The sequence below is a fragment of the Manis javanica genome, chromosome 9 (genome assembly GCF_040802235.1).
Source record: "Manis javanica isolate MJ-LG chromosome 9, MJ_LKY, whole genome shotgun sequence".
NCBI classification, from domain to species: Eukaryota; Metazoa; Chordata; class Mammalia; order Pholidota; family Manidae; genus Manis; species Manis javanica.
Genome location: NC_133164.1, coordinates 86,619,865 through 86,644,775, shown reverse-complemented (window position 1 = coordinate 86,644,775; position 24,911 = coordinate 86,619,865). Strand labels below are relative to the sequence as shown.

At 38.2% G+C, this 24,911-nt stretch overlaps 1 protein-coding gene across 1 annotated transcript in view; it reads left to right on the top strand.

Moving 5' to 3' along the window:
• Positions 1–2,176: 2,176 nt before the first annotated feature.
• Positions 2,177–24,911, top strand: part of CLUL1 (clusterin like 1) — a 38,577-nt gene continuing 15,842 nt past the window's right edge. Inside the window, 5 exon segments of the mRNA XM_017658859.3 lie at positions 2,177–2,616; positions 3,757–3,905; positions 12,483–12,650; positions 14,522–14,972; positions 20,022–20,153. Of these exon segments, the coding sequence (XP_017514348.3) occupies positions 2,511–2,616; positions 3,757–3,905; positions 12,483–12,650; positions 14,522–14,972; positions 20,022–20,153 (1,006 nt within the window). The 5' untranslated portion in view covers positions 2,177–2,510.

Sequence of the window (24,911 nt, the reverse complement as noted above, 5' to 3'; positions counted from 1 at the left end):
GATTTTTATATGGTCAATTAATCTATCACAAACATGGTAAGAGTATATACTGGGGAAAAAATTTCTTTAATAATTAGTGTTAGGAAAACTGGACAGTTAGATGTAAAAGAATGAAACTGGGCCACTTTCTTACACCATACACAAAATAAACCCAAAATCTAGTAAAGATCTAAATGTAAGATATGACACCATAAAACTCCTAAAAGAAAATATAGGCAGTAAACTCTTAGACATTGTTCTTAGTAATATTTTTTGGATCTGTCTCCTCAGGCAAGGGCAACAAAAGCAAAGATAAACAAATGGGATGACATCAAACTAAAAAGTTTTGCACAGCAAAGGAAATCATCAATAAAACAAAAAGGCAACCTACTCAATGGGAGAAGACATCTGCAAATGATATATCTGATAATAGGTTACTATTCAAAATATAAAAAGAACTCATAAAATTTAATATAAAAAAAATCTGTTTAAAAAATGGGCAGAGGACCTGAGCAGAGATTTTTTTCTAAAGAAAACCTACAGGTGGCCAGTAAACACATGAAAAAATGCTCCACATCACTAATTATGGGGAAATGCAAGTCAAAACTACAATGAGATATCACCTCACACCTGTCAGAATGGCTACTATTCAAAACAAGAAGTGACAAGTGTTGGCCAGGACATGGAGAAAGGGGGACCTTCATGCACTGATGATGGGACTATAAATTGGTGCAGCCACTGTGGAAAAGAGTAGGAGGTCCTTCAAAAAATTAAAAATGTATCTAGTAATTCCACTTCTGGGTATATGCACCCTTATGTTCACTGCATTTTTTTATAATGGCCAAACTATGGAAGCAGCCTAAGTATCTGCCAATAGATAAATGGATCAAGATGTAATATTGATACACACACACACACGCACACACGGAATGTTATGTGATACGTGTATATATAATGGTATACTACTCAACCATAAAAAAGAATAAAACCTTACCATTTGATGGATCTAGAGGGTATTATGCTAATGGAATAAGACAGAAAATGTTCTATGATTTCACTTACATATGGAATCTAAAAAACAAATCAAACAAAACACAAATAGATCCATAAGTACAAAAGACAAATTGGTGGTTATCAGAGGGGTAGAGGGATAGGCAAAGCAGGTGAAGAGATTAAGAGGTACAAACAGTTATAAAATAAGTAAATCATGAGGATGTAAAGTATAGCATAGGGAATATAGTCAATAATATTGTAATATTGTAATAACTTTGTATGGTAATAATTGGTAACTAGACTTATCTAGCGAGTATTGCACAGTGCATATAAATATCAAATCACTATGTTGTATACCTGAAACTAATATAACATTGTCAAATAGGCTTCAACTGAAAAAAAATTGTGTAAAATGAACTCAAAGTCATTGTTCCTGATTATGTGCACAGCCTGCCCTCTAGTGTTTCTTCCTAAACTCTAACAAATTTTAAATCATACTCTTAATCTCAAAATGTCAGGTTAATAGGATTAAAACTGTGTCATCTAATTAATAAACAAGGCTAAATCCCTGACACAGATGAAAATCAAGTCAGAGAAAAGTGAATGTCCTTCCACAAGCTGGTGGTAACTCACTGGAGAGATACTGCAAAGTTAGGGGTAAATATACTTACGTTTCATTTGGTCAATAGGATATTAATAGAAAGTGAGTTAAAATGATAGACGTATATACAAGATGTGACAGCCTTGTAACTAGTAGCACTGGTGTTATTTTATTACTATATTAAAGAAACATCATTTAATATTGGTTAAATAAAGGTGGGGTTTTTTTCCCCCAAACTAACAAGTATAAAAAAGCAGATAAATATCCCCTTTGGGAGGAGTTAAGATAATCTAACTTATTTTTATTAGATTTAACTTTATTGAAGTATACATTTGTATATGGAACGCTTGTAACTAATGCATGTGAAATTAAATTTTAAAGGAAATTTATTATCTGAGAAAAAAAATATTTAACTGTGCACTATTTCATATATCCTAATGGGTTTTATTAAGACATATGAAAAAAACTGTGAGGCTGTTTTTACTTTAATTAAAAAAAAAAGTAAAAGGAAGAAAATATTGAACTACATAGGTAAGAACTTACTTGAATTTTGGAGAGGAAAAAAACCCTCTAACATATTTTAGTCAATTCTGTGTTTGGGGATGTTCACTGTTGACAAGGAAATAAAATGAAGTATTGATTCTATGGAGCTGTGATCCATACTATTTGTTGCCTTAAATTTCAAATACTTCAGGTGATGACCTTATTTAACTGTCATAAAGAATGTACACAAAATAGGGACTTGGGGGTTTTTTAAAAATCATATTCCAGGTTTGCTTATGACTCAGACATATTAGTATAAATTGTCTAGTCATAAAGAAAAATTGACAGAAAAATGCTTTGAATCACCATATATTTCCAACTGATGCCAACAGAGACTAATCTAATGGAAGGCACTTGATGCAGTTTATTTTTCCTTTGCAGTAACAGCAGGAACATGAAGTCACCACTCCTGGTGTTTATTATGTATCTGCTGTGGTTGAAAGACTGTCACTGTGCACCTACTTGGAAGGACAAAACTGCTATTCAAGGAAACCTGAAGGGTATGTTTAGTTTCTTTATCTGCACCGTGTCCTGTTTGCATGTTTGCACGTCCTGCTGGCATTTACAGTGATTTACAGTTGAGAGATAACTGCACGCATTACGGCCTTCTACTTTCACGGTGAAACGTTCTCTAGGCACTTAAACCAAGCAGACATGACGCCAAACATCTGGATAAAAATAGAAAATTCCAGCCGAGTATCTGAGAACATTAACATATCCAGATGTTTGCTATCACATAGATAAAACTTGCCAACTTTCTGACTGCATTTCTTGGTATCATCCAGATGTTTGGTGTCCTCTAAGCACAGTTTTAATGAACAGTGAAATTCTTTCCTAGCTTTTGAAAAATTTAAACAATTAAAGTAATCTGTACAGTTATCCTTGAGATAGTAAAAAGAACGGGTTATAATGACATTGCATCTGGTTGGTCTCTGCTCATTAACTTGTGTCCTTTGTTTGATGATATATGCTTTGGGTATTTAACACTTAAGAGAATAAATTAGTCAAAATGTTGTTTTTAGGGGGGTCTGTAATAGATTTAGAGGCAAAAATAAGCTCCTTTGGAAGCACCATGGCTACTGTTAAGAAGAAATGACAGACAATGAATTTCATACCCACTAAAGGCTTATTAAAGGTGTGTAAGAGACGTACAGTAGGATTTTAAAGAATACTGCATTACATAAGACACTTTCAAAGTTTGATGCCTCATGGGGAGGCAACTGAAGCTGAAAGAAAGGGAAATAATTTACTGTGCTTGAGGTTCCCAGTTGGCCATTTAATACAAATTGTCTGTGAAGAAAATTCAAAATTTTTCCTAATATAAACACACTTGGGTTTTTAATGAAAAAAAAATTGGATAAATGAAAACAGACCCCGAAAAAATGACAAGAATGAAGTCAAATGAACTCTGACTTGTCCAGGAGCTCAGAAGTGAGGAACAGAAGGTACCGTCTGCGTGGCAGCCATGTCCATGTGGCAGCTGACAGCCAATTCATTAGGATTTGCTTTCAGAGTTTGATGTTCTGAAAGAACAACTATGCCTCTATTTAGAGGACATTAAAACCTGATGACCTTACTGTATATGGATACACTGTAATCTGATCAGATCCCAAAGATAAAAACTGCAATGTATCTTTTAGGCTCTTCCAAGGCTGGAGAGAGAGATATAGATGAAGAGGTGAAGAAGGCTTTGATTGGTATGAAGCAGATGAAAATCATGATGGAAAGAAGAGGGGAGGAACATACCAGCCTAATGAAAACCCTGAAGAAATGCAGAGAAGAAAAGCAGGTACAGTAATTGAAAATAATATTTGTTCTTAAACATACTCAGACTGTAAGTATAAATATGGAATTTCCTGGTCCAATTGATGAATTACTTATCTTCCCTAACAATAGATTTTCTTGAGTGCAGCCCTTACTGGAGTAAAAGTTTGAAGGAAATTTCGAATGGGCCTTTTTAGGACTCCAAGCCCAGGAATTGAGGGGGGATTCATTTGGGAAGTGTTCCTCTCTTAAAAATGCTTTATCCTTAATCCCTTCTGATTTAGGATATTGAGTGAAAAGTGTTTGGGGAGTTTTTGGCTAGATTAGTAGAATCCAATGTTTTCTCAATATCCCATCCCTATTACTAAAATTGCTAGCACTCACTCCTACATGTATGCATGCTAGTTTATGAATTAAACATGTGAGTTGCTACCATTAATATCTCAAGGCACAAAATATGCTTAGCGCAAGGTTCATCATTAGCAAGAGTAGATGAAATTTAGATTTCAACTAATCTACCAGATATTCTGAAATTTTTTAGCCAATTGCCAGATCTGATTAGATCAAATTTTTACTTTGTCACATCCAATAAAGAGCTCAAAATGAAAATATATCAGCTCTGCCATTTGCTTCTTATTTACCTGAGCTTAATCATATTTTTTAATTTGCTGGGTTTGGGGTATTTCTCCTCCCTAATAATCTTTGACACCCCCTATCCATTTAGTGAGGGCTAGTTTCATTAAAACTAGAAAGTAAAATCCACCATTTACCTGAGTTCTCTAAAAATGGCAATTCACTGCAGTCATCTCCAAGTGAACAGAAGAGAAAGGCAGCAAGTGTCCACGCCTTGCCTCTGGAGGCGGGGGGCCTCTTCCCAGACCCTCACAGCCAGGTGGCCACAAGCGATGGTTGGACATAAGCAGCACAAGAGAGCACCAGTGTACACTTCCAGAGCATCTCCCTCCACAGCAACAATTCACTACCCAAATCTGGATGTGTGATCTGGTTCTTGGTTGTGTTGTGCTCTTGGAGGTTGAGTGGAAGGAAACCAATTAACAACATGCCAGGTGCCTTCCTTGCTTACCCCACTTAATACAAAACCTTAAGAGATGAATCCTATTGTCATTCCTTTTTGCTAAGGAGGGTACTACCTTATAATAGTACATCAGCCTAATCAATTTTTTTATTCAAATACCTTTACTTAATAGCTGTAGTTCAAATGTCTCTTACCAAAGGGGAATAAATACACATTATCCAAATGTCCACAAATGTTAAGAATCCTTCAGATGTTACAATGTAAATCTTAATGTGGCTAAATTATAGACATTGTGTGGCTCATAGTTTAATAACAACAACAAAACACTCAAAATAATTAATTATTTTTAAAATCATTTTCTGACATTACCCTTAAATCAGAGAGGAAATCAAAATTGCAACAAAAATAATTTGGAAGATATTTAAAATTTTAACACTGAGAGTAAATTAATTTAAAACTCCATTTTCATTTTTAAAATTATAATTGTGGTAACATAAAGATAATATAAAACTTACCATCCTTATGGAAAAACATATTTCAGGCAAACAACAGAGAGAAGAAAGCAGGGTTTGCAGTACTAATATCAGACAAAATAGACTTCAAAACAAAGAAAGTAACAAGAGATAAAGAAGGACACTACATAATGATAAAGGGCTCAGTCCAACAAGAGGATATAACCATTCTAAATATATATGCACCCAACACAGGAGCACCAGCATATGTGAAACAAATACTAAGAGAACTAAAGGGGGAAATAGAATGCAATGCATTCATTTTAGGAGACTTCAACACGCCACTCACCCCAAAGGATAGATCCACTGGGCAGAAAATAAGTAAGGACACAGAGGCACTGAACAACACAGTAGAACAGATGAACCTAATAGACATCTATAGAACTCTACATCCAAAAGCAACAGGATATACATTCTTCTCAAGTGCACATGGAACATTCTCCAGAATAGACCACATACTAGCCCACAAAAAGAGCCTCAGTAAATTCCAAAGTATCGAAATTCTACCAACCAACTTTTCAGACCACAAAGGTATAAAACTAGAAATAAATTCTACAAAGAAAACAAAAAGGCTCACAAATACATGGAGGCTTAACAACATGCTCCTAAATAAGCAATGGATCAAGGAACAAATTAAAATAGAGATCAAGGAATATATGGAAACAAATAACAACAACAATACAAAGCTCCAACTTCTGAGGGACGAAACGAAAGCAGTCTTAAGAGGAAAGTATATAGCGATCCAGGCACACTTGAAGAAGGAAGAATAATCCCAAATGAATAGTCTAACATCACAATTATCGAAACTGGAAAAAGAAGAACAAATGAGGCCTAAAGTCAGCAGAAGGAGGGACATAATAAAGATCAGAGAAGAAATAAACAAAATTGAGAAGAATGAAACAATAGCAAAAATCAACAAAACCAAGAGCTGGTTCTTTGAGAAAATAAACAAAATAGATAAGCCTCTAGCCCAACTTATTAAGAGAAAAAGAGAGTCAACACAAATCAACAGAATCAGAAATGAGAATGGAAAAATCACGACAGACTCCACAGAAATACAAAGAAATATTAAAGACTACTATGACAACATATATGCCAACAAGCTGGAAAACCTAGAAGAAATGGACAACTTCCTAGAAAAATACAACCTTCCAAGACTGACCAAGAAAGAAACATAAAAGTTAAACAAACCAATTAGGAGCAAATAAATTGAAACGGTAATCAAAATACTACCCAAGAACAAAACCCCGGGGCCGGACGGATTTACCTCGGAATTTTATCAAACACACAGAGAAGACATAATACCCCTTCTCCTTAAAGTTTTTCAAAAAATAGAAGAGGAGGGAATACTCCCAAACTCATTCTATGAAGCCAACATCACCCTAATACCAAAACCAGGCAAAGACCCCACCAAAAAAGAAAACTACAGACCAATATCCCTGATGAACGTAGATGCAAAAATACTCAACAAAATATTAGCAAACCGAATTCAAAAATACATCAAAAGGATCGTACACCATGACCAAGTGGGATTCGTCCCAGGGATGCAAGGATGGTACAACATTCTAAAATCCATCAACATCATCTACCACATCAACAAAAAGAAAGACAAAAACCACATGATCATCTCCATAGATGCTGAAGAAGCATTGGATAAAATTCAACATCCATTCATGATAAAAACTCTCAGCAAAATGGGAATAGAGGGCAAGTACCTCAACATAATAAAGGCCATTTATGATAAACCCACAGCCAACATTATACTGAACAGCGAGAAGCTGAAAGCTTTTTCTCTGAGATCGGGAACTAGACAGGGATGCCCATTCTCCCCACTGTTATTTAACATAGTACTGGAGGTCCTAGCCATGGCAATCAGACAAAACAAAGAAATACAAGGAATCCAGATTGGTAAAGAAGAAGTTAAACTGTCACTATTTGCAGATGACATGATATTGTACATAAAAAACCCTAAAGACTCCACCCCAAAACTACTAGAACTGATATCGGAATACAGCAAAGTTGCAGGATACAAAATTAACACACAGAAATCTGTGGCTTCCCTATACACTAACAATGAACCAACAGAAAGAGAAATCAGGAAAACAACTCCATTCACAATTGCATCAAAAAGAATAAAATACCTAGGAATAAACCTAACCAAAGAAGTGAAAGACCTATATTCTGAAAACTACAAGACACTCTTAAGAGAAATTAAAGGGGACACTAACAAATGGAAACTCATCCCATGCTCGTGGCTAGGAAGAATTAATATCGTCAAAATGGCCATCCTGCCCAAAGCAATATACAGATTTGATGCAATCTCTATCAAATTACCAACAACATTCTTCAACGAACTGGAACAAATAGTTCAAAAATTCAAATGGAAACATCAAAGACCCCGAATAGCCAAAGCAATCCTGAGAAAGAAGAATAAAGTAGGGGGGATCTCACTCCCCAACTTCAAGCTCTACTACAAAGCCATAGTAATCAAGACAATTTGGTACTGGCACAAGAACAGAGCCACACATCAGTGGAACAGATTAGAGACTCCAGACATTAACCCAAACATATATGGTCAATTAATATTTGATAAAGGAGCCATAGACATACAATGGCGAAACGACAGTCTCTTCAACAGATGGTGCTGGCAAAACTGGACAGCTACATGTAGAAGAATGAAACTGGACCATTGTCTAACCCCATACACAAAAGTAAATTCTAAATGGATCAAAGACCTGAATGTAAGTCATGAAACCATAAAACTCTTAGAAAAAAACATAGGCAAAAACCTCTTAGGCATAAACATGAGTGACTTCTTCTTGAACATATCTCCCCGGGCAAGGAAAACAACAGCAGAAATGAACAAGTGGGACTATATTATGCTGAAAAGCTTCTGTACAGCAAAAGACACCATCAATAGAACAAGAAGGCACCCTACAGTATGGAAGAATATATTTGTAAATGACAGATCTGATAAAGGCTTGACGTCCAAAATATATAAAGAGCTCACCCACCTCAACAAACAAAAAACAAGTAATCCAATTAAAAAATGGGCAGAGGAACTGAACAGGCAGTTCTCCAAAAAAGAAATACAGATGGCCAACAGACACATGAAAAGATGCTCCACATTGCTAATTATCAGAGAAATGCAAATTAAAACCACAATGAGGTATCACCTCACACCAGTAAGGATGGCTGCCATCCAAAAGACAAACAACAACAAATGTTGGCAAGGTTGTGGAGAAAGGGGAACCTTCCTACACTGCTGGTGGGAATGTAAATTAGTTCAACCATTGTGGAAAGCAGTATGGAGGTTCCTCAAATACTCAATCCTCCCATGTTTCCTTCCGTCTGCTACTTCTGTAGCTTTTCTTCTTCCTTCCTAATTACAACCCTTAAGCAGAATTCGTACCTCATATCGAAATTACTGGGTATCATAATTCTTCCAAGTGGTAAAGATACCTCAAGACAAATGCTGGGCACAGAAGCCACAGGGCATAAATCTGCAAAGAAGTAAAAAGCTAACCTTTTCAAACAATATTGTTTCTCTCTCACTTACCAACTTTACATCTCCCTGTATGGCCCCGGAAGATGACTGGTTAGCCAGAGACAGGTAAGATTCCTCAAGGGAGGAACAACCTAAGACAGGCACAGTCGCAGGGGGGCCATCAGGTGAGAAATTGGGAATTAACAGAGGTGAGGCTTAGAACCTCACCCCCCCTGTTTTGAGAGAAATCTTCTGCGTCCATGGATGTTTTGTTGCCCTTGTCTAGCTTGGATTAATACTTAGTCTATAGGCACACACCTGATCATCTACATTTTCCCTCTTACAGCACTAAACTATGTTTTCAACCTTTATCTTGCATCTAGCTACCACTTCAGCATTTTATTAAAAAAAATAATAATAATAATAAGGGAGAAATGTGGGATTCACATATAAATCAAGTATAAAAATCAAACAAATATTCATATTTGACCTGATTGTTTATAGTTCATAATGCGTGATCAAAACTGAAAGTTTCTGTGATGACTGCCCTTGCACTGTTGACCATGTAAGAACTTATTCACTATGTAAGAATTTGTTCACCATGTAAGAACTTGTTCGTTATGTTTCAGAAGATTGGAGACTGTTGAGAATTAGGCTTGGGGTTGATTAATGATTGTGCATTGAGTCCCCTATACAGAATTTTATTGTTGTTAACAACCATTTGATCAATAAATATGAGAGATGCCCTCTCAAAAAAAAACTTACCATCCTTAACCATTTTTATGTGTACAGCTCAGTACATTCACTTTGTTGTGAAAGTAATCTCCAGATTTCTTTTACAAATTCTTTTCATCTTACAAAACTGAAACTGTGCCCATTAAATAACTCCCTGCTTATCTTACCCCCAAAATTAAAAAAATTTAAAAATACAAATAGAAGTTCTAGTATTTCCTCCCTACACTTATCTACAGACCTATAGAGTTGGGGGCCACCAAATTCCAGAGAGATGTTGGAATTCTCTGTTTCCAAGCATGGAGACCCCTGAGCATCCATTAAGTAAATGGAGCTGGGCTGACCCCAAAGTTGAATGTCAGCCTGTCACCAGATTGGTTGATGTAGCCACACCTACACCCCGAGTCACTCAAGGTCCCTAACACAGAAAGGAGATTGTTTGACCAGCAGCTAGCTGCAAGCCCTCCTCCCTCTTCGCAGCAAACAAAACATTTTGAGGAAATAAAAAATGGATCTTCATGAGGAAAATGTGGAGGCCCCTGGAGCTGGAATCTTCCCTGGAGGGCTTGTGAGTCTGGCCATTGAAGCAATGATATTATGTATCATTTACAGGCCCTTTATAAGACTGATCATCCCCTGTAGTCCTTCCAATAGGTGGGCAAACAGTATGTTCATGTTACAGCTAAGGAAACTGAGGCTTGAGATGTGCATTACCATGTTCACCTGGCACTGGGATGAAGGGCTGGGGAGGAAGGTGGCTGGTGCTGTGCTGGGGGTGGGGGGGCAGTGACTTTGTCTTTCTCCCTTTCTCTAGCCTACTGCCAAGCCACGAGTGTAATACTAGGAAAAGAATGCTCCGCCTAGTGGTGGGTCAAGTAAGCAAATGCTTGCTGGTTTCAGTTCTGGCCCTAAGGAATCCCAGGAACTAGTAATATTTTTATTTTTTTCTTAAAAAGCTTCTTACTGTATAAAAACCCATTGATACTCTCAAGGCACGGACACTCAAGAGTCAATTTTGAAAAAGAAAAACCTGCTTAACCCTGAGTTTCCCTCCTTAAAATTACTTTAACCCTAGAAAAAAAGACACTTGAGTTGGCACATATGGGACTGGCACCCCCAGTCTCTCAGGACAGAGCACCGCAAATCCTCAGGTGGCCTGTGTCACCAAGGTCCCTTTCTCAGTCTCTCCCCACTAATATTTAGTGAGAGCATCTGAACCTTACTCTTACTGAAGAGGGAAACCCTAAAGTGACAAAGTGATTTGTCCCTGCCCCAGGCTTACGTGGGATTTTGATATGCTGTGAACTACAGGTATAGTTATGGTCTCTGTCAGTGGGTGGGACATTTAGGGGAAACAGAAGAAATGAACAGAACATTCCTAAACCAGAAATCTCCTCCCTCCATGGCAACATTTCACTACTCACACATGGACATGTGCTCTGGTAATTGGTTTTTGTTGTGCTCTTGGAGATGAGTGGACGGAAATCAGGTAACAACATGCCAGGCGCTTGCTTATCTCAGTCCAAAACCTTGAGGTAAATCCTACTGTTACTCTGATTTGCTGAGGAGGATATGGGCTCAGAAATGTTAAAGTAATTTGCCCAAGGGTACACAGTCAGTATAGTTTGAAATTGGAAATATTGGGATTTTGGTATATGGCGCAAATGAGCAGAATTTAAAACAGGGACTGAGAAAATATGGGTAGTGCTGGTGCCTGCTCTGGTGAGGGAACTTTTCTTGAGAAGCAGCAGGATCCTAAACTCTCTCGAGGAGACAAGAAAATCTGGGTCACAAGGTATGTTTGGCAGGCTAAGGCCCTGCTGTTTTTCTTGTGTGGGCAGCACTAGCAAATGCCCCCAGGCTTAGCACCAGGAGGGTAGCTGAAAAATCTGAGCCCGCTGAAGGCGAGATGCAAGATTTCCAGTCTCCAGGTGATTCTTTGGTCTTAACAAGTCAGGAAGGAGTGATTTCTTTCTTTTCCATTAGGTAAAAATGCTAATGTTAAGTTGGGTTTAAGTACAGAAACTCTGCTTCCTCCTGTGGTTTTTACTTAAGGGAGTGGTAAGCTCTGGGATTGTCTATGGACTGGCCCATTATACCCCATAATTCCCCAAACTACATCTCAGGCCTGGAGGGGGCCAATCTCCAGAAGTCCACACTTACAGAGATGTGGTGAGGTCCTGGGGCACAGATGAGGTTCTCAGGGAAGGTGCCACTTCTGCTGGGCTCCTTACCACAGAGTGAGATCTGGCTACACACAGCAAGGCACCACAGGGGGAGTGTGTGGAATCTGGATGGGAAGAAGGAAGCCCCTCAGAATACAGCATTACTACGATTAGCATGCAGTTCAATGGGCAGAGGTGATCTGATATGCAAGAATTGCACTTTTCTGCAGTGTTTAAGAACATACAAAAATTAAAGTCAGCATAAATGAAGAGAAGAGATATGTCCACTTTACAAGCCTTAAAACCCACTTTCCACATCCTCCAAGGATACGCGTGAAGACTGACGAGTAAGCTTAAGTACAGTCATCCCCCAGAGTAGGGACCGTGTCTTTGTTGTTGGTTCACCTGCATCTAGCATGTCTGTGCCCTAGCCAACACTCAGTAGTTTTCGAATGAATGAACAGAAGGATAAGATTTCCACAATCTTCAATAGTGGTCAATCAGTGCTTTTTAAAAATCAAACAGAAGCTTTAGGATAGATCTTTCAACTGCCAGGGACATGAAGAAAGAATGAAGACTAGGATATGCACATCTTTCAAAGGGTGAAATCAGCTAAGGTACACATAGTTATGAAGTGGAAATAGGATGTTTGTTTCTACTTTTTAATCAGGAGGTCCTAAAACTTATGAATGAAGTTCAAGAACATCTGGAAGAGGAAGAAAGCCTATGCCAGGTTTCTTTGGCAGATTCCTGGGATGAATGCAAGTCTTGCCTGGAAAGTAACTGCATGAGATTTTACACAGCCTGCCAACCTAGTTGGTCCTCTATGACAAATATGGTAAGGAAAAAATAGAGCTGCAGATTTCAGAGTTCTTAAGGTATCCGTTTCAGCTTAATTAAAAAAAAATTAACTTACCTTTCTATTTAGAATTGATATGACTGACCTGACATTGGTCTTTTGCAATTTAGAATATAACATTCATGCTTCTGTATGAATCAGTTGTGTATATTTAATTTATAAGTTAGAATAGCCATTCAGTGTTTATCCCTCCATTTAATGGCATTGTTTGTATATATGTCTCTTAGAAATATCCTGACTCTCTCTGCCTTGTATTGTTATTTGTGAGTATGCTCCCACTAGATCGTAAGCTCTTTGAAGGCAGGGACCATATCTTATTTGTCTTCATTTAAGCATTGTAGGTATCTAATAAATGTTTGCTGAACTGCATTCTGAGTAGCATCATTACAGCCTTGGATTTCAACCTGCTTTAATGTTATCACTGGAGACCAAACCTTTGAAGACATTCTCTGCCTCCTGAATCTCTCCTTCAATAGGCTTGCCCTCTTAAAGGTGTTCATGTACCCTTTAGGCTTACCCCTTGTATGTCCTGTAGGACTGGCATGTTTCCTTGTTTGTCCCCTTTGGCTATCATCTGGGCAGAGAGAATCACAGAAGGTGGTGACCTGAATAGGACAAGCTCTGCCCCATGAAAGGCACCTATTCTGTTGGCCTGAATTTCCCTTCCCCTTCAAGAAGTAAGCTGAATATGAAATGGGGTGAAATTTCCCTCTCCATATTAGAGCATGCACTAATTACAGTACACTCCTGGTTTGGCTGTGCCAAACCCAATTACAGAAGGAGTAACCCCTAGGATAATTTATATGCCAAGTTAATTTGCCTCCGCTGTTAATTGCATCTGCTCTATTTTTATAGCCACTGTCACTCTCTAATACACCAGAATATGGCTGGAGGTCAAAAGATTTGGGGACTATTCCTATCTGTGCCAGTTCTATGACTTTCTGAAAAAAATTTCTTTGTTTTTATAGATAGATTCAGGTAAACAGAAGCCAGCAGAAAGACAACTTTGTAAGAAAGTAAATAAGCCCTCTAAGAATTCCTGGAAAATTCTTTGAGTAGCACTGGGATGTCCTATAGTTAATATATGTTCCATAACATTCAACATGGCCATATCACTATCATATAAGGGCAACTGTGTTCTGGCATGAACTTAGGCATCACAAAGATGAAGTAGAGCACAGTGTGACTGCTGGAAAATCTCCGTCTGAGGGGGAAATTCTATGATTAGTGCTTTGTTCCTTTAACTGCAACCAAGGAGGGCTTTGATAACTACTAACATGTGACCAACCCAAGTAACTGATTTACCTATATCAGGCATCTAGAGTTCAGTGTGAATGTGATCTTTTCCTATCCATGGACTAATCTATGAGACAAGAAAGAGGAGAGTGTATACACACTAATGACATTTTGCTGAAGGAAAAAGAGAAAAGAACTAAACCCTAAGACAGAGGTTAAACATAAGAGCCTTCGTCATGGTTTTTGGGCAATCTACATGGTGCCCTTTAGACCACGGCATGCGAACACTGCCAGTACATCAGGCCGTGGCATGTCAACAATACTGAAAACTTGGTAGGCTTTTTAGGCCTCTGGGAGGCAAATATAAGACAGGAGAAATTTCTGATCCTATTTCCACAAAGTCAAATCCAAGAACAAGAAGGTTAATCAATTATCTTGGAGTGACTTGGCCTAAACCACTCTAAGGTGATTATCTTAGTCACTTTTTCCTAGCTTGCCCAGAACTGTTTTTAATTCAGAATGAATACTGTAAGTTGACCTTAAAGTTTACAATAAATGGTCAAGAAAGATAATTAATTTCTGATTCCATTTCTATCCACCACTCTACCCCACAGGTTGAACAGTTTTTCAGGAAGATTTATCAATTTCTGTTTCCCTTCCATGAAGACAATGAAAAAGATCTCCCCATTGGTGAAAAGTTAATCGAGGAAGACACACAACTGATCCAAATAGAAAAGGTGTTCAGCCAGCTGACTGTGGATGTGAGATTTCTTTTTAACAGGAGTTTTAATGTCTTCAAACAGATGCAGCAAGAATTTGACCAGGCTTTTCAATCATATTTCATGTCAGATACTGACTTTATTGAGCCTTACTTTTTTCCAGCTTTATCAATAAAGGAACCAACAAAAAAAGAGCCAATGAAAAACGCAGATCTTTTGCAAAGGTTGGACATTCCCAGCTTCTTCCAGCTGTTTTGTAATTTCAGCCTCTCTATTTATCAAAGTATCAGGGCAACAATTACTGAAACACTGAATGCAATGGAGGAGTTACCAAAACAAGACAAAGGCAAGTATTAAAAGATTATTTTTACTTGGATGTCTAAAGTTTTGTTTAGGTTTGGAAGTAGCAGACATTTCTAAGTCATAGTACAATGTTTCTGAGAGTGACAATTTATGGATAATCAGAGTTTCAGAACCTCTTAGAAGCAGCTTTGAAGTCTGTCAAACACCATCCCTCTTTCATCACTGTCAAGAGCTCTGGGGTAGTGTTCTCTCTTTTTAAAGCAGATTTTCAAAGCTAAAAAAGAAAATGCTAGCAAGATGAGAAGTTTAACAAAACATCTGCCTCTTTTATTAAAACTCATGTAGATGCTCAGCTCTGCTTTGCTTGAACATCACAGAGTTTCTTTAAAATCAGTTTAGGCTCCTCAGCTCCCAGCTTGGAAAGAGCTCTCTGTCATGTATGACGAGGCAACATTTAGTCCCTTCCATGACCTTGTCTCCATCACTACTGTAATTCCTTAAGCCACAATACTTATGCACAAAACCCTAGAAAATGCTCATAAAGAGACAACAAACTACAAAAATAGGAATTTTTGTACAAGATAAGAATTGCCCTCTACCAATACCATTCATGCCCATGATATACTCCATGCTGGAAATGCAATGCTGCCTTGTGTTTTAAAGGCAGGAGGAGATACCTTCTTCAGGCTTCTGTGGAGTGCTGGGACACAGCATCTCAGAAAGGACACTTGCTGTGTGGGTCAAGTATTGGGTCTGCATTTCCATGGACTTATCTTTTATGGACTACAAGAACAAATAAAAGGCTGCTCCCCTCTGACATGAATAAAATGGGTTTCTTCTAGACATCTTGCCATTTGTGACAACATGGAAAACCTGGAATATGTCATGCTAAGAAAAATAAACCAGATGCAGAAGGACAAATGCCACATAATTCCACTAATATGAGGAATCTAAAATAGATTCATAGAAGCAGAAAGTAGAATGGTGTGTGCCAGGGCCTAAGGGGAGGGGGAAATGAGGAGGTATTGGTCAAAAGGCACAATGTTTCAATTATGCAAGACCTGTAAGTCCTAAAGTCCAACTGTGCTGCAGCACAGTGTCTATTGTTCTTTGTGATACTGTGTACTTACAAACATGCTAAGAGGGCAGATCCTATGTTACACATTTTTGTCAATAATAATAATAATAATAATAAGAGGGCAAGAGGACATTTCTGGAATTGATGGATAGGTTTACAGCATAGATTGTGGGGATGGTTTCATGGGTTTATACTTATCTCCAAACTGTTGTATATATTAAGTATATATAACTTTTTTTTATTTTAGTAAAGTTGACATACAATATTATGTTGGCTTCAGATGTACAACATATTGACTTGATAATTATGTACATTACTAGATGCTTCCACACTAGGTGTAGTTACCCCATTATCATACCAAGATCCTACAACTTCATTCGTTAAATTCTCTGTTATACTTGCATTCCTATGTCTAACTTATTTTACAATTTGCAGTGTGTACTTTATCCCCATCACCTATTTGACCCATTCTCCTACCCCTTTTCTATGATAACCAACAGTCTGTTGTCTATATTTGTGGGTATATATAGCTTTTCGTATGTAAGAAGAAAACTGGGCTCTTTCTAGTTGACTATTTTCCAATTATATAAGCTTTAGCAATAATTGGAATCAAATTCATCTGAATCAAATTCTCAAAACTGCCATGCCATTGCATAACTGGCCTCTGTATAGGAGGGCTGACCTCACACTAAGAGAAACAAGCCAGGCAACATCCTTCCTGTCCCATTGTTCTCCGTGCACAGAACAGCCATCATTACTGGAATTGCTGTCAGGTTCTACTGCAGGGTCTGGTGGACTTTCCCTGTAAGTCAGGTGTTTTGTCTGGCATTCCGTTTTGAGATTCTAAATACGCCAAATATTCAGGAAACGCACCAGAACAGTAGATGAAATATATCAGTGCTGGATGATATAAAACAATGTTTGCTTGAACTTTTAAAAAGATATCAATCGTTTTGGAATAATATTCAGAATATGTCCGTTAGAACAAAACAGTGCCTCCCCATCATCTATCACACTGTGCAGCAACCATTCAAACATGCACAGGAGTAGTAGTGATTCAGATCGATGAAATCTAAAGAATTTCTCAATCACTGCAACTCCCTCCCACCCCACTAACTAGGAATGTGGTTTCTACCAGTTCTGCTTCAGGTTTCTCCCCATTCACACACCCCAGGACCAACCCCTGCTCTTGGCTGGTTCACAGGCCCCCTCTCCTTGACCTTCTACACCACCTGCTCCTCTGTGATAATCTGGATATCCAGGGTCCCTGTAAATGCCAACATTAAAAACAAAAACAGAACAGCAAACAAAAAGGCCTGTGTTAACCCTTACACTCTGCTCTCTCTGGCATGCCTACCCTAACCAAACAAGGGTACATGACGAGATCAACAGAGGAGACATTCTCTGCTCAGATGAGCACAGGCAGACTATTTATCAGAAATAGTCAGGCAGGGGCTGTATGGTATTTGCATGTGGTTTCCATCACTTTTCTGAACTCCTAGAAAATCCACCTAATGAGAAGACTTTTTTGAGTTTTGCCTCTTTTGGTAGGAGGAAAAATAGCTGCCCAAAGATACCTATGCCCCAATCCCCAGAACCTGTGAATGTTACCTGCCGTGGCAAGAGGAAAGTAAAGTTGTAGATGGAATTAAGGGGGCTAAGCAGCTAACATTAAAATAGGGAAACTATTCTGGATCATCCAGGGGGCTCATAATCACGAGGATTCTTAAAGGTGGAAGGAGGCAGAAGAGAATCAATAGAGATGCAGCATGAGAAAGACCTGGCCTTACTTGTGCTGGCTTTGAAGACAGAGGAAGAGGGCCACAAGCTTTGGACTGCAGGGGGCCTCTAGAAGCTGGGAAGGAGTGACAATGGGTTTGCCCCTAGAGCTTCCAGAAAATGAAAGCAGCCCTGCCAACACCTTGATTTTAGCCTGAGACCCATTTCAGACTTCTGACCTACAAGGCTGTCATTTGTTACTTCAAGGCACTAAATTTGTGGTGATCTGTTACAAGAGCAAAAGGGAACCAATACATACCTCTTGCCAGTTACAATGGCCAACATGTAGGGAGAAAGCACAGCATATATCTATCACCCTTCCTGCAGGGGCTTTATTTGTCATAATTGCCCTGAGAGCCAAAACCTGAAAAATAGCTAAAACTGAATAGTGAACACCATTTAAAGGAGGGAGGAGATAATAAAAAATCTGAAATATCTTGGTGTTTAATATTTTTTACTTTATTGAGTTGTGGTTTCACTTAACTCTCCATGTAGAAGAATTTCTTTCCTACTTTGAACTTTCTAGACCTCAGCTCCTGAATCTGTTGAAAGAGAATAAAATAGCTCTCTTTCATTTCATTTCATTTCAGTTGTCTTCATTTGCCTTGTAAATCCCCAAAAGAACAGATGAGATCGTGTTCCATAAAACTGTGTGGTGTAGTGACTTGTCACAGTGCTGGATCTAGGAGATCTGGGTTCCAATCCTACCTTAGAGAGTGTTTGCTGACTTTAATTTTCCCTTTGGGGAGTGGTGGTTGTGAAACAAAAGCAGGTGGGGAAAACAGATGGTTTTCATCAGTGATGGCGCCAGAAGGACTGTGAGAAGGGTCCAGAGGCTCTGTCTTGGCGTGACTGAAGTGAGGTGATGGGTTACTGCCATGACATGGTGCAGGATGGAGGTAGGTGTCATACGGACCTGAAATTTGCCATCTCTTATCTATATACCAGGTATTAATTTAGATGCTGAAAATAAGACGATGATTATGACACAGCCCCTGATTTTAGGAGCTCAGTCCAGAGAAAAGAAAACAGATCAGTGGACAATTACATTACTGTATTGTGAATGAAATGACAGAAGAAGGTAGGAAGAATGAAAAGATTCATATGACAAGACCAAACCCCTCCCTCAAGGGGCACAGAGTCTAACAGAAGTTACAAAAGCAAAGAGTACATAAAGCAGAGATAAGCTCTGTGGTCAGGCTTCTCTCTGCTCAGAGCTCTGTGGGGTGAGAGGAGATGTCTCTAAATCTACAGGGAGGACTCACGCAGGCAGATGAGGGAAATTCAACAAAGCAAATGACTTTCTGTTCAACAAAGCAAGGTGCTGCCTTACACACCATATGATCTAACAATTGTCTCACAGGTTTCTAAGCAATGGACCTCAGAATTTATCTCAAAATGAAATGTTTCATTTTTAAATATGAGAATTTAATATAACAGAAAATCAACAGGTTATAAATAAGTAATAAATTTTTCATAATGTGAAACATTCAATTGAGAACTATCAGTTTCCTGTTGGGTAGGCTTTTTTTTTTATATTGGTATTTTTATATGGACTGTTAATATTTCCAAAAAAAAAAGGTTTCTCAGAAGTTGATCTGCTTTTGATGTGTTCATGACAATACATAAATGAAATGCAAAAAGAATAGTAATAAAGTAAATGCCTATCACCTAGTTTAAGAAGCAGACATTTTCAAAATCCTTTTTCCAACATACTTCCCAATGATAGCTTTAAAAATTAAAATATTTATTAGAAATTGTTTTTAATAGAGAAATGTCCAAAGGGAGAAGTGGCTTATAATCCCCTCTTTAGCTAACTCCACTGACATCAGAAATAATGATAAAAATAAGACACACTAAACTTAAAATTATTCAAATATATAAAGGAATAAAATAAATGAAAGCTGCCCTCTCCCACCCCATCAAGTCTTTATTCCAAAAAATAATTACTATTAATAATTCATCATGATTCCTTCCAGAAAATAAAATTTTATGCACTAATCGGCAGGGAGAAGAGAGTGTACCAATAATGAAAATTAACAGTAATGAGATTGCTGGATTAAAGGATACATGTAATTTTTAATAGATACCATATTGCCCTAGAAAGGGTGCACCAATATGCACTCCTGTGATTGAGTACAGGCAGATTTTGAAAGCACTGGTAAGAAAAAGAAATGACACTGTATCCATTCCTTTAAAGTGCAGACACTAATTAGTAAATGCTGTTACCTGCAGACTCTAACCATGGAGGCCTGAGTTCACAGACGTTGCAAGACAAAGGACTGTGTGGAGAACTTGGCCAGAATTTGTCAGACTGTCTCCAGTTTCATACAAGATGCCAGAAATGTCAGGATTACCTGTGGGAGGGTAAGTAATTATTATTTTTTCAGGGTTTTGACCTGGTCAGAGGTCAAAATTGCATGGTGGACTCACCTACTTGCCTTTGAGCACTTTTGTGTGCTCAGTGGAGGGTTATAAAGTTTTATTTTTCAAAGTTGGTCAACTCACATTTCCCCTTTTTAAAATTCCCTCTTTGTTCCTGTGAAATGGTAAGGACCAAACACTAATGTATGCAAAAGAGAGCTAAGCAAATCAGGGCACTCCTCCCTTCTCACTGCAAGGAAAAGAAATCCCACCAAGGAAGCCATCTTGCATTGTGCAAGCACATTTTCAGCCAAGAGAGTTGTTTCAAAAGTCACATTAACTCCTTCCACTTGGTGGATTCATAGCTAAATAGTATTTAAATATAGAAAGTGGCTCCCACACACAAATGCTGCTGCCTTGCCCCTCCCAGATCAGGGAAGGGAAGTGTGGCCTTTCCTTTGTTCCCCTCCTTCCCCAGGTAAGAAATCATTCTCTCCACTGGCCCTTACCCCTCTCCTCCTTCCCCTCAGCTTCCATCCCTTCCCCTAACTAATGTGCCTCCTCCCACCTACTGGGGCAGATTTTCTTAAAATAGCCAAGAAGAGTTTTTGATTCCTACCTTCTGATTTTTACTTCACTGAAGACCTAAAGGAAGGAAATCCTAAAAAACGACGCTATCGACTTTAATTTGGAGGTTGAACATAAACTGGATCTTTCCATTAGAGTAAATGAGGGTATTACTTTTCCTGAATTGTCTAGTGACTCTATGCGCCTGTTTCCTCATTTGAAAAAATGAGAATATATCTACCTCATACAGGTGTTCTGATGATTACATGTCTAACGTAATAATGATTTTCATGATTCAAGTGTTTGTTTTATTTTGGTATCATTAACATAAAATCATATGGGTTATGTTACTAGATTCCCTCCATTATCAAGTCCCCACCACATACCCCAATTATAGTCACTGTCCATCAACATAGTAAGATGCTACAGAGTCACTACTTGTCTTCTCTGTGATATACTGCCTTCCCCGTGCCCCGCCCCCCCATGTTATATGTGCTAATCATAATGCCCCATATTCCCCTTGTCCCTCCCTTCCCACCCACCCTCCTCAGTCCCTTTCCCTTTGGTAACTGTTAGTCCATTCTTGGGTTCTGTGAGTCTGCTGCTGTTTTGTCCCTTCAGTTTTTGCTTTGTTTTTATGCTCCACAGGTGAGTGAAATCATTTGGTACTTGTCTTTCTCCGCCTGGCTTATTTCACTGAGTATAACACCCTCTAACTCCATCCATGTTGTTGAAAATGATAGGATTTGTTTTCTTCTTATGACTGAATAATATTCTACTGTGTATATGTACCACGTCTTCTTTATCCATTCATCTACTGATGGACACTTAGGTTGCTTCCATTTCTTGGCTATTGCAAATAGTGCTGCGATAAACATAGGGGTGCATATGTCTTTTCCAAACTGGGCTCCTGCATTCTTAAGGTAAATTCCTAGGAGTGGAATTCCTGGGTCAAATGGTATTTCTATTATGAGTTTTTTGAGGAACCTCCATACTGCTTTTCACAATGGTTGAACTAGTTTACATTTCTACCAGCAGTGTAGAAGGTTCCCCTCTCTCCAGATCCTCACCAGTATTTGTTGTTCCTAGTCTTTTCTATGTTGGCCATCCTAACTGGTGTAAGGTGATATCTCATTGTGGTTTTAACCTGCATTTCCCTGATAATTAGCAATGTGGAGCATCTTTTCATGTGCCTGTTGGCCATCTGAATTTCTCTTTGGAGAAGTGTCTGTTCATATCCTCCACCCATTTTTTAAGAGGGTTATTTGTTTATTAGGTGTTGAGGTGTGTGAGTTCTTTATATGTTTTGGGTGTTAACCCATCAGATATGTCATTTACAAATATATTTTCCCATACTGTAGGATGCCTTTTTGTTCTGATGGTGTCCTTTGCTGTACAGAAGCATTTTAGTATAATGTAGTCCCATTTGTTCATTTTTTATTTTGTTTCTCTTGCCCGAGGAGATGCATTCAGGAAAAAGTTGCTCATATTTATATTCAGGAGATTTTTGCCTATGTTTTTTTCTAAGAGTTTTATGGTTTCATGACTTACATTCAGGTCTGATCCATTTTGAGTTTACTTTTGTGTGTGGGGTTAGACAATAAACCAGTTTCATTCTCTTGCATATAGCTGTCCAGTTTTGCCAACACCAGTTGTTCAAGAGACTATCATTTCCCCATTGTATATCCATGGCTCCTTTATCGTATATTAATTGACCATATATGCTTGGGTTTATATCTGGGCTCTCTAGTCTGTTCCATTGGTCTATTGGTCTGTTTTTGTGCCAGTACCAAATTGTCTTGATTACTGGGGCTTTGTAATAGAGCTTGAAGTCAGGGAGCACAATCAGCCCAGCTTTATTCTTCCTTCTCAGGATTGCTTTGGCTATTCGGAGTCGTTTGTGGTTACATACGAATTTTAGAACTATTTGCTCTATTTCATTTAATAATGCTATTGGTAGTTTGATAGGGATTGCATTGAATCTGTAGATTGCTTTAGGCAGGATGGCCATTTTGACAATATTAATTCTTCCTATCCATGAGTACAGGATGTGTTTCCATTTACTGGTATCCTCTTTAATTTCTGTCATGAGTATCTTGTAGTTTTCAGGGTATAGGTCTTTCACTTCCTTGGTTAGGTGTATTCCTAGGTATTTTATTCTCAAGTGTTTGTTTTTTAACAAGTGTGCATAGAGAAACATAAGTTTTTTTTGTTTTGTTTTTTATTTTTTAAGGTAGGAGAGCCAGGGAGGCTTTTATTGAGAGATACAGTGAGAGGACAGATAGAGCTCCAAGCTCATGCCAGGAGGGGACAAGAGAGCCCAGAAACATAAGTTTTCGTAGTAAAAATATATAGTAACCACTCAAAGATTTTAATCAGTATAATATATTGTGTGTAAAATTGTAGTATTTCCAGAATATCTCGCCTGGATTTAGTTCATTTGCATATCATCAGGGGTGGAGATGAGTTCATCTCCGTATCAGTGGGTAACTACCTGGGCAACCAATGGCTTATATGAACCTGAGAGGTTAGGGGGAGGTCCTTGCTTGCTTCTTCCAAAGTAGGAAAGAAAGATGGCCCCAGACTGCAGTTTGTAAGCATTAAACAAATTAAAAATTTTATTTCTCCCTTTGACTGATTTTGGTTTTTAAAGGTATTTTGCCCCGGGATTTTCTCTCTCTGACCTTACAGCTGGTATAGTCAGCAGGATACTGCTAAAACCAAAACCAGTCAAACTGCACTCTCTCCTACTCCAGCAGAAGCAAGCAAGAACCTCCCCCTAACTCCTCAGGTTCTGATAAGCCCTCAGTTACCCAGGCAATTACCCACTGATATGGAGATGAACTTCTCTCCACCCTTGAGGATATGCAAATGAACTAAAGCCAGGAGAGATATTCTGGAAATATTACAATTTTACCCACAGGCCACTCCTTTAGAAATCTTGCTTTGCAATCTACTCATTCCCCCTCTTCCACAGTGGTCCCTGGGTGAGAAAACTGGAGCATTGAGACCAGACTAATGACATACAATAGCAACAGCAATAAAATCATGATAATTCTGATTTCAGTTTTAGAGGTATCTTGCCCCGGGATTTTCTCTCCTTGGACTTACATATATATAGTGACCTCTTACAAAAATAGTCCCACTCAAACGTCCCATGTATGTATCATTAACTTCCTTTCATCCATCTAAGAGCTTTAATGAATAATCTCTCCTTGTCTGTCACAATACAGAAAATAGGGGTGTGGAGGGTGGAGGAAGGTGGTCAAAAGGTACAAACACCCAGTTATAAGACAAGTGAGTACTAGGGATGCAATTTGCAACATAATGACTATAGCCAACACTGCTGTATGGTATACAGGAAAGTTGTTAAAAGAGTAAATCCTAAGAGTTCTCATCACAAGGAGAAATTTCCTTTCTTTTCATTGCATCTATGAGACTATGGATGCTAACTAAACCTGCTGGGGTAATCATTTCACTATTTATGTAACTCAAACCATAATGCTGTACACCTTAAACTTCTACAGAGATGGATGTCAATCATTTCTCAATAAAACTGGAAAAAAAGGTAACAGAAGAAACCAGACAATATAGTACAAATGCACTAGATAATCAGTATACATCAGATACTGCATCAAATACAGTACCCATCCCATGATACAGTATTGCAATGTAAATTGATTGCTACAATGTTAAAACATAAATGACTTCCCAATGTGCTGCCATGCAATTTTAAACTTTTATTATAAAATTCATTATGAATATATTAAGAATGGAGTAAAAACCCATCTTCCTACCATCTAGATTAAGAAATAAAATATTACCAAAATAGGTGAAGCCCCTCTGTGCCCCTTCCAGACCACATCCTCTTTATTCCTTCTAAAGGGAAGTGATATTTTTAGTGTTATTATTACATTTCTTTATACTTTAATCACATATGTGTATGTAACACATACGTACATGCACACTATACATGTTCTCAATTCTTTTGGGTATATACCTAGATGCAGTATTGCCAGATCATATGCTGTTTAACATTTTGAGGAACTGTCAGATTCTCTCCCAAAGTGGGTGTACCATTTACATCTCCACAGAAATGGAGGAGGATTCTAATTTCTCCACATCCTTGCCAACACTGTTACTGTCCTTCCTTTTTGTTTTAGCCAACCTAAAGGTGTGTGTGAAGTGATATTT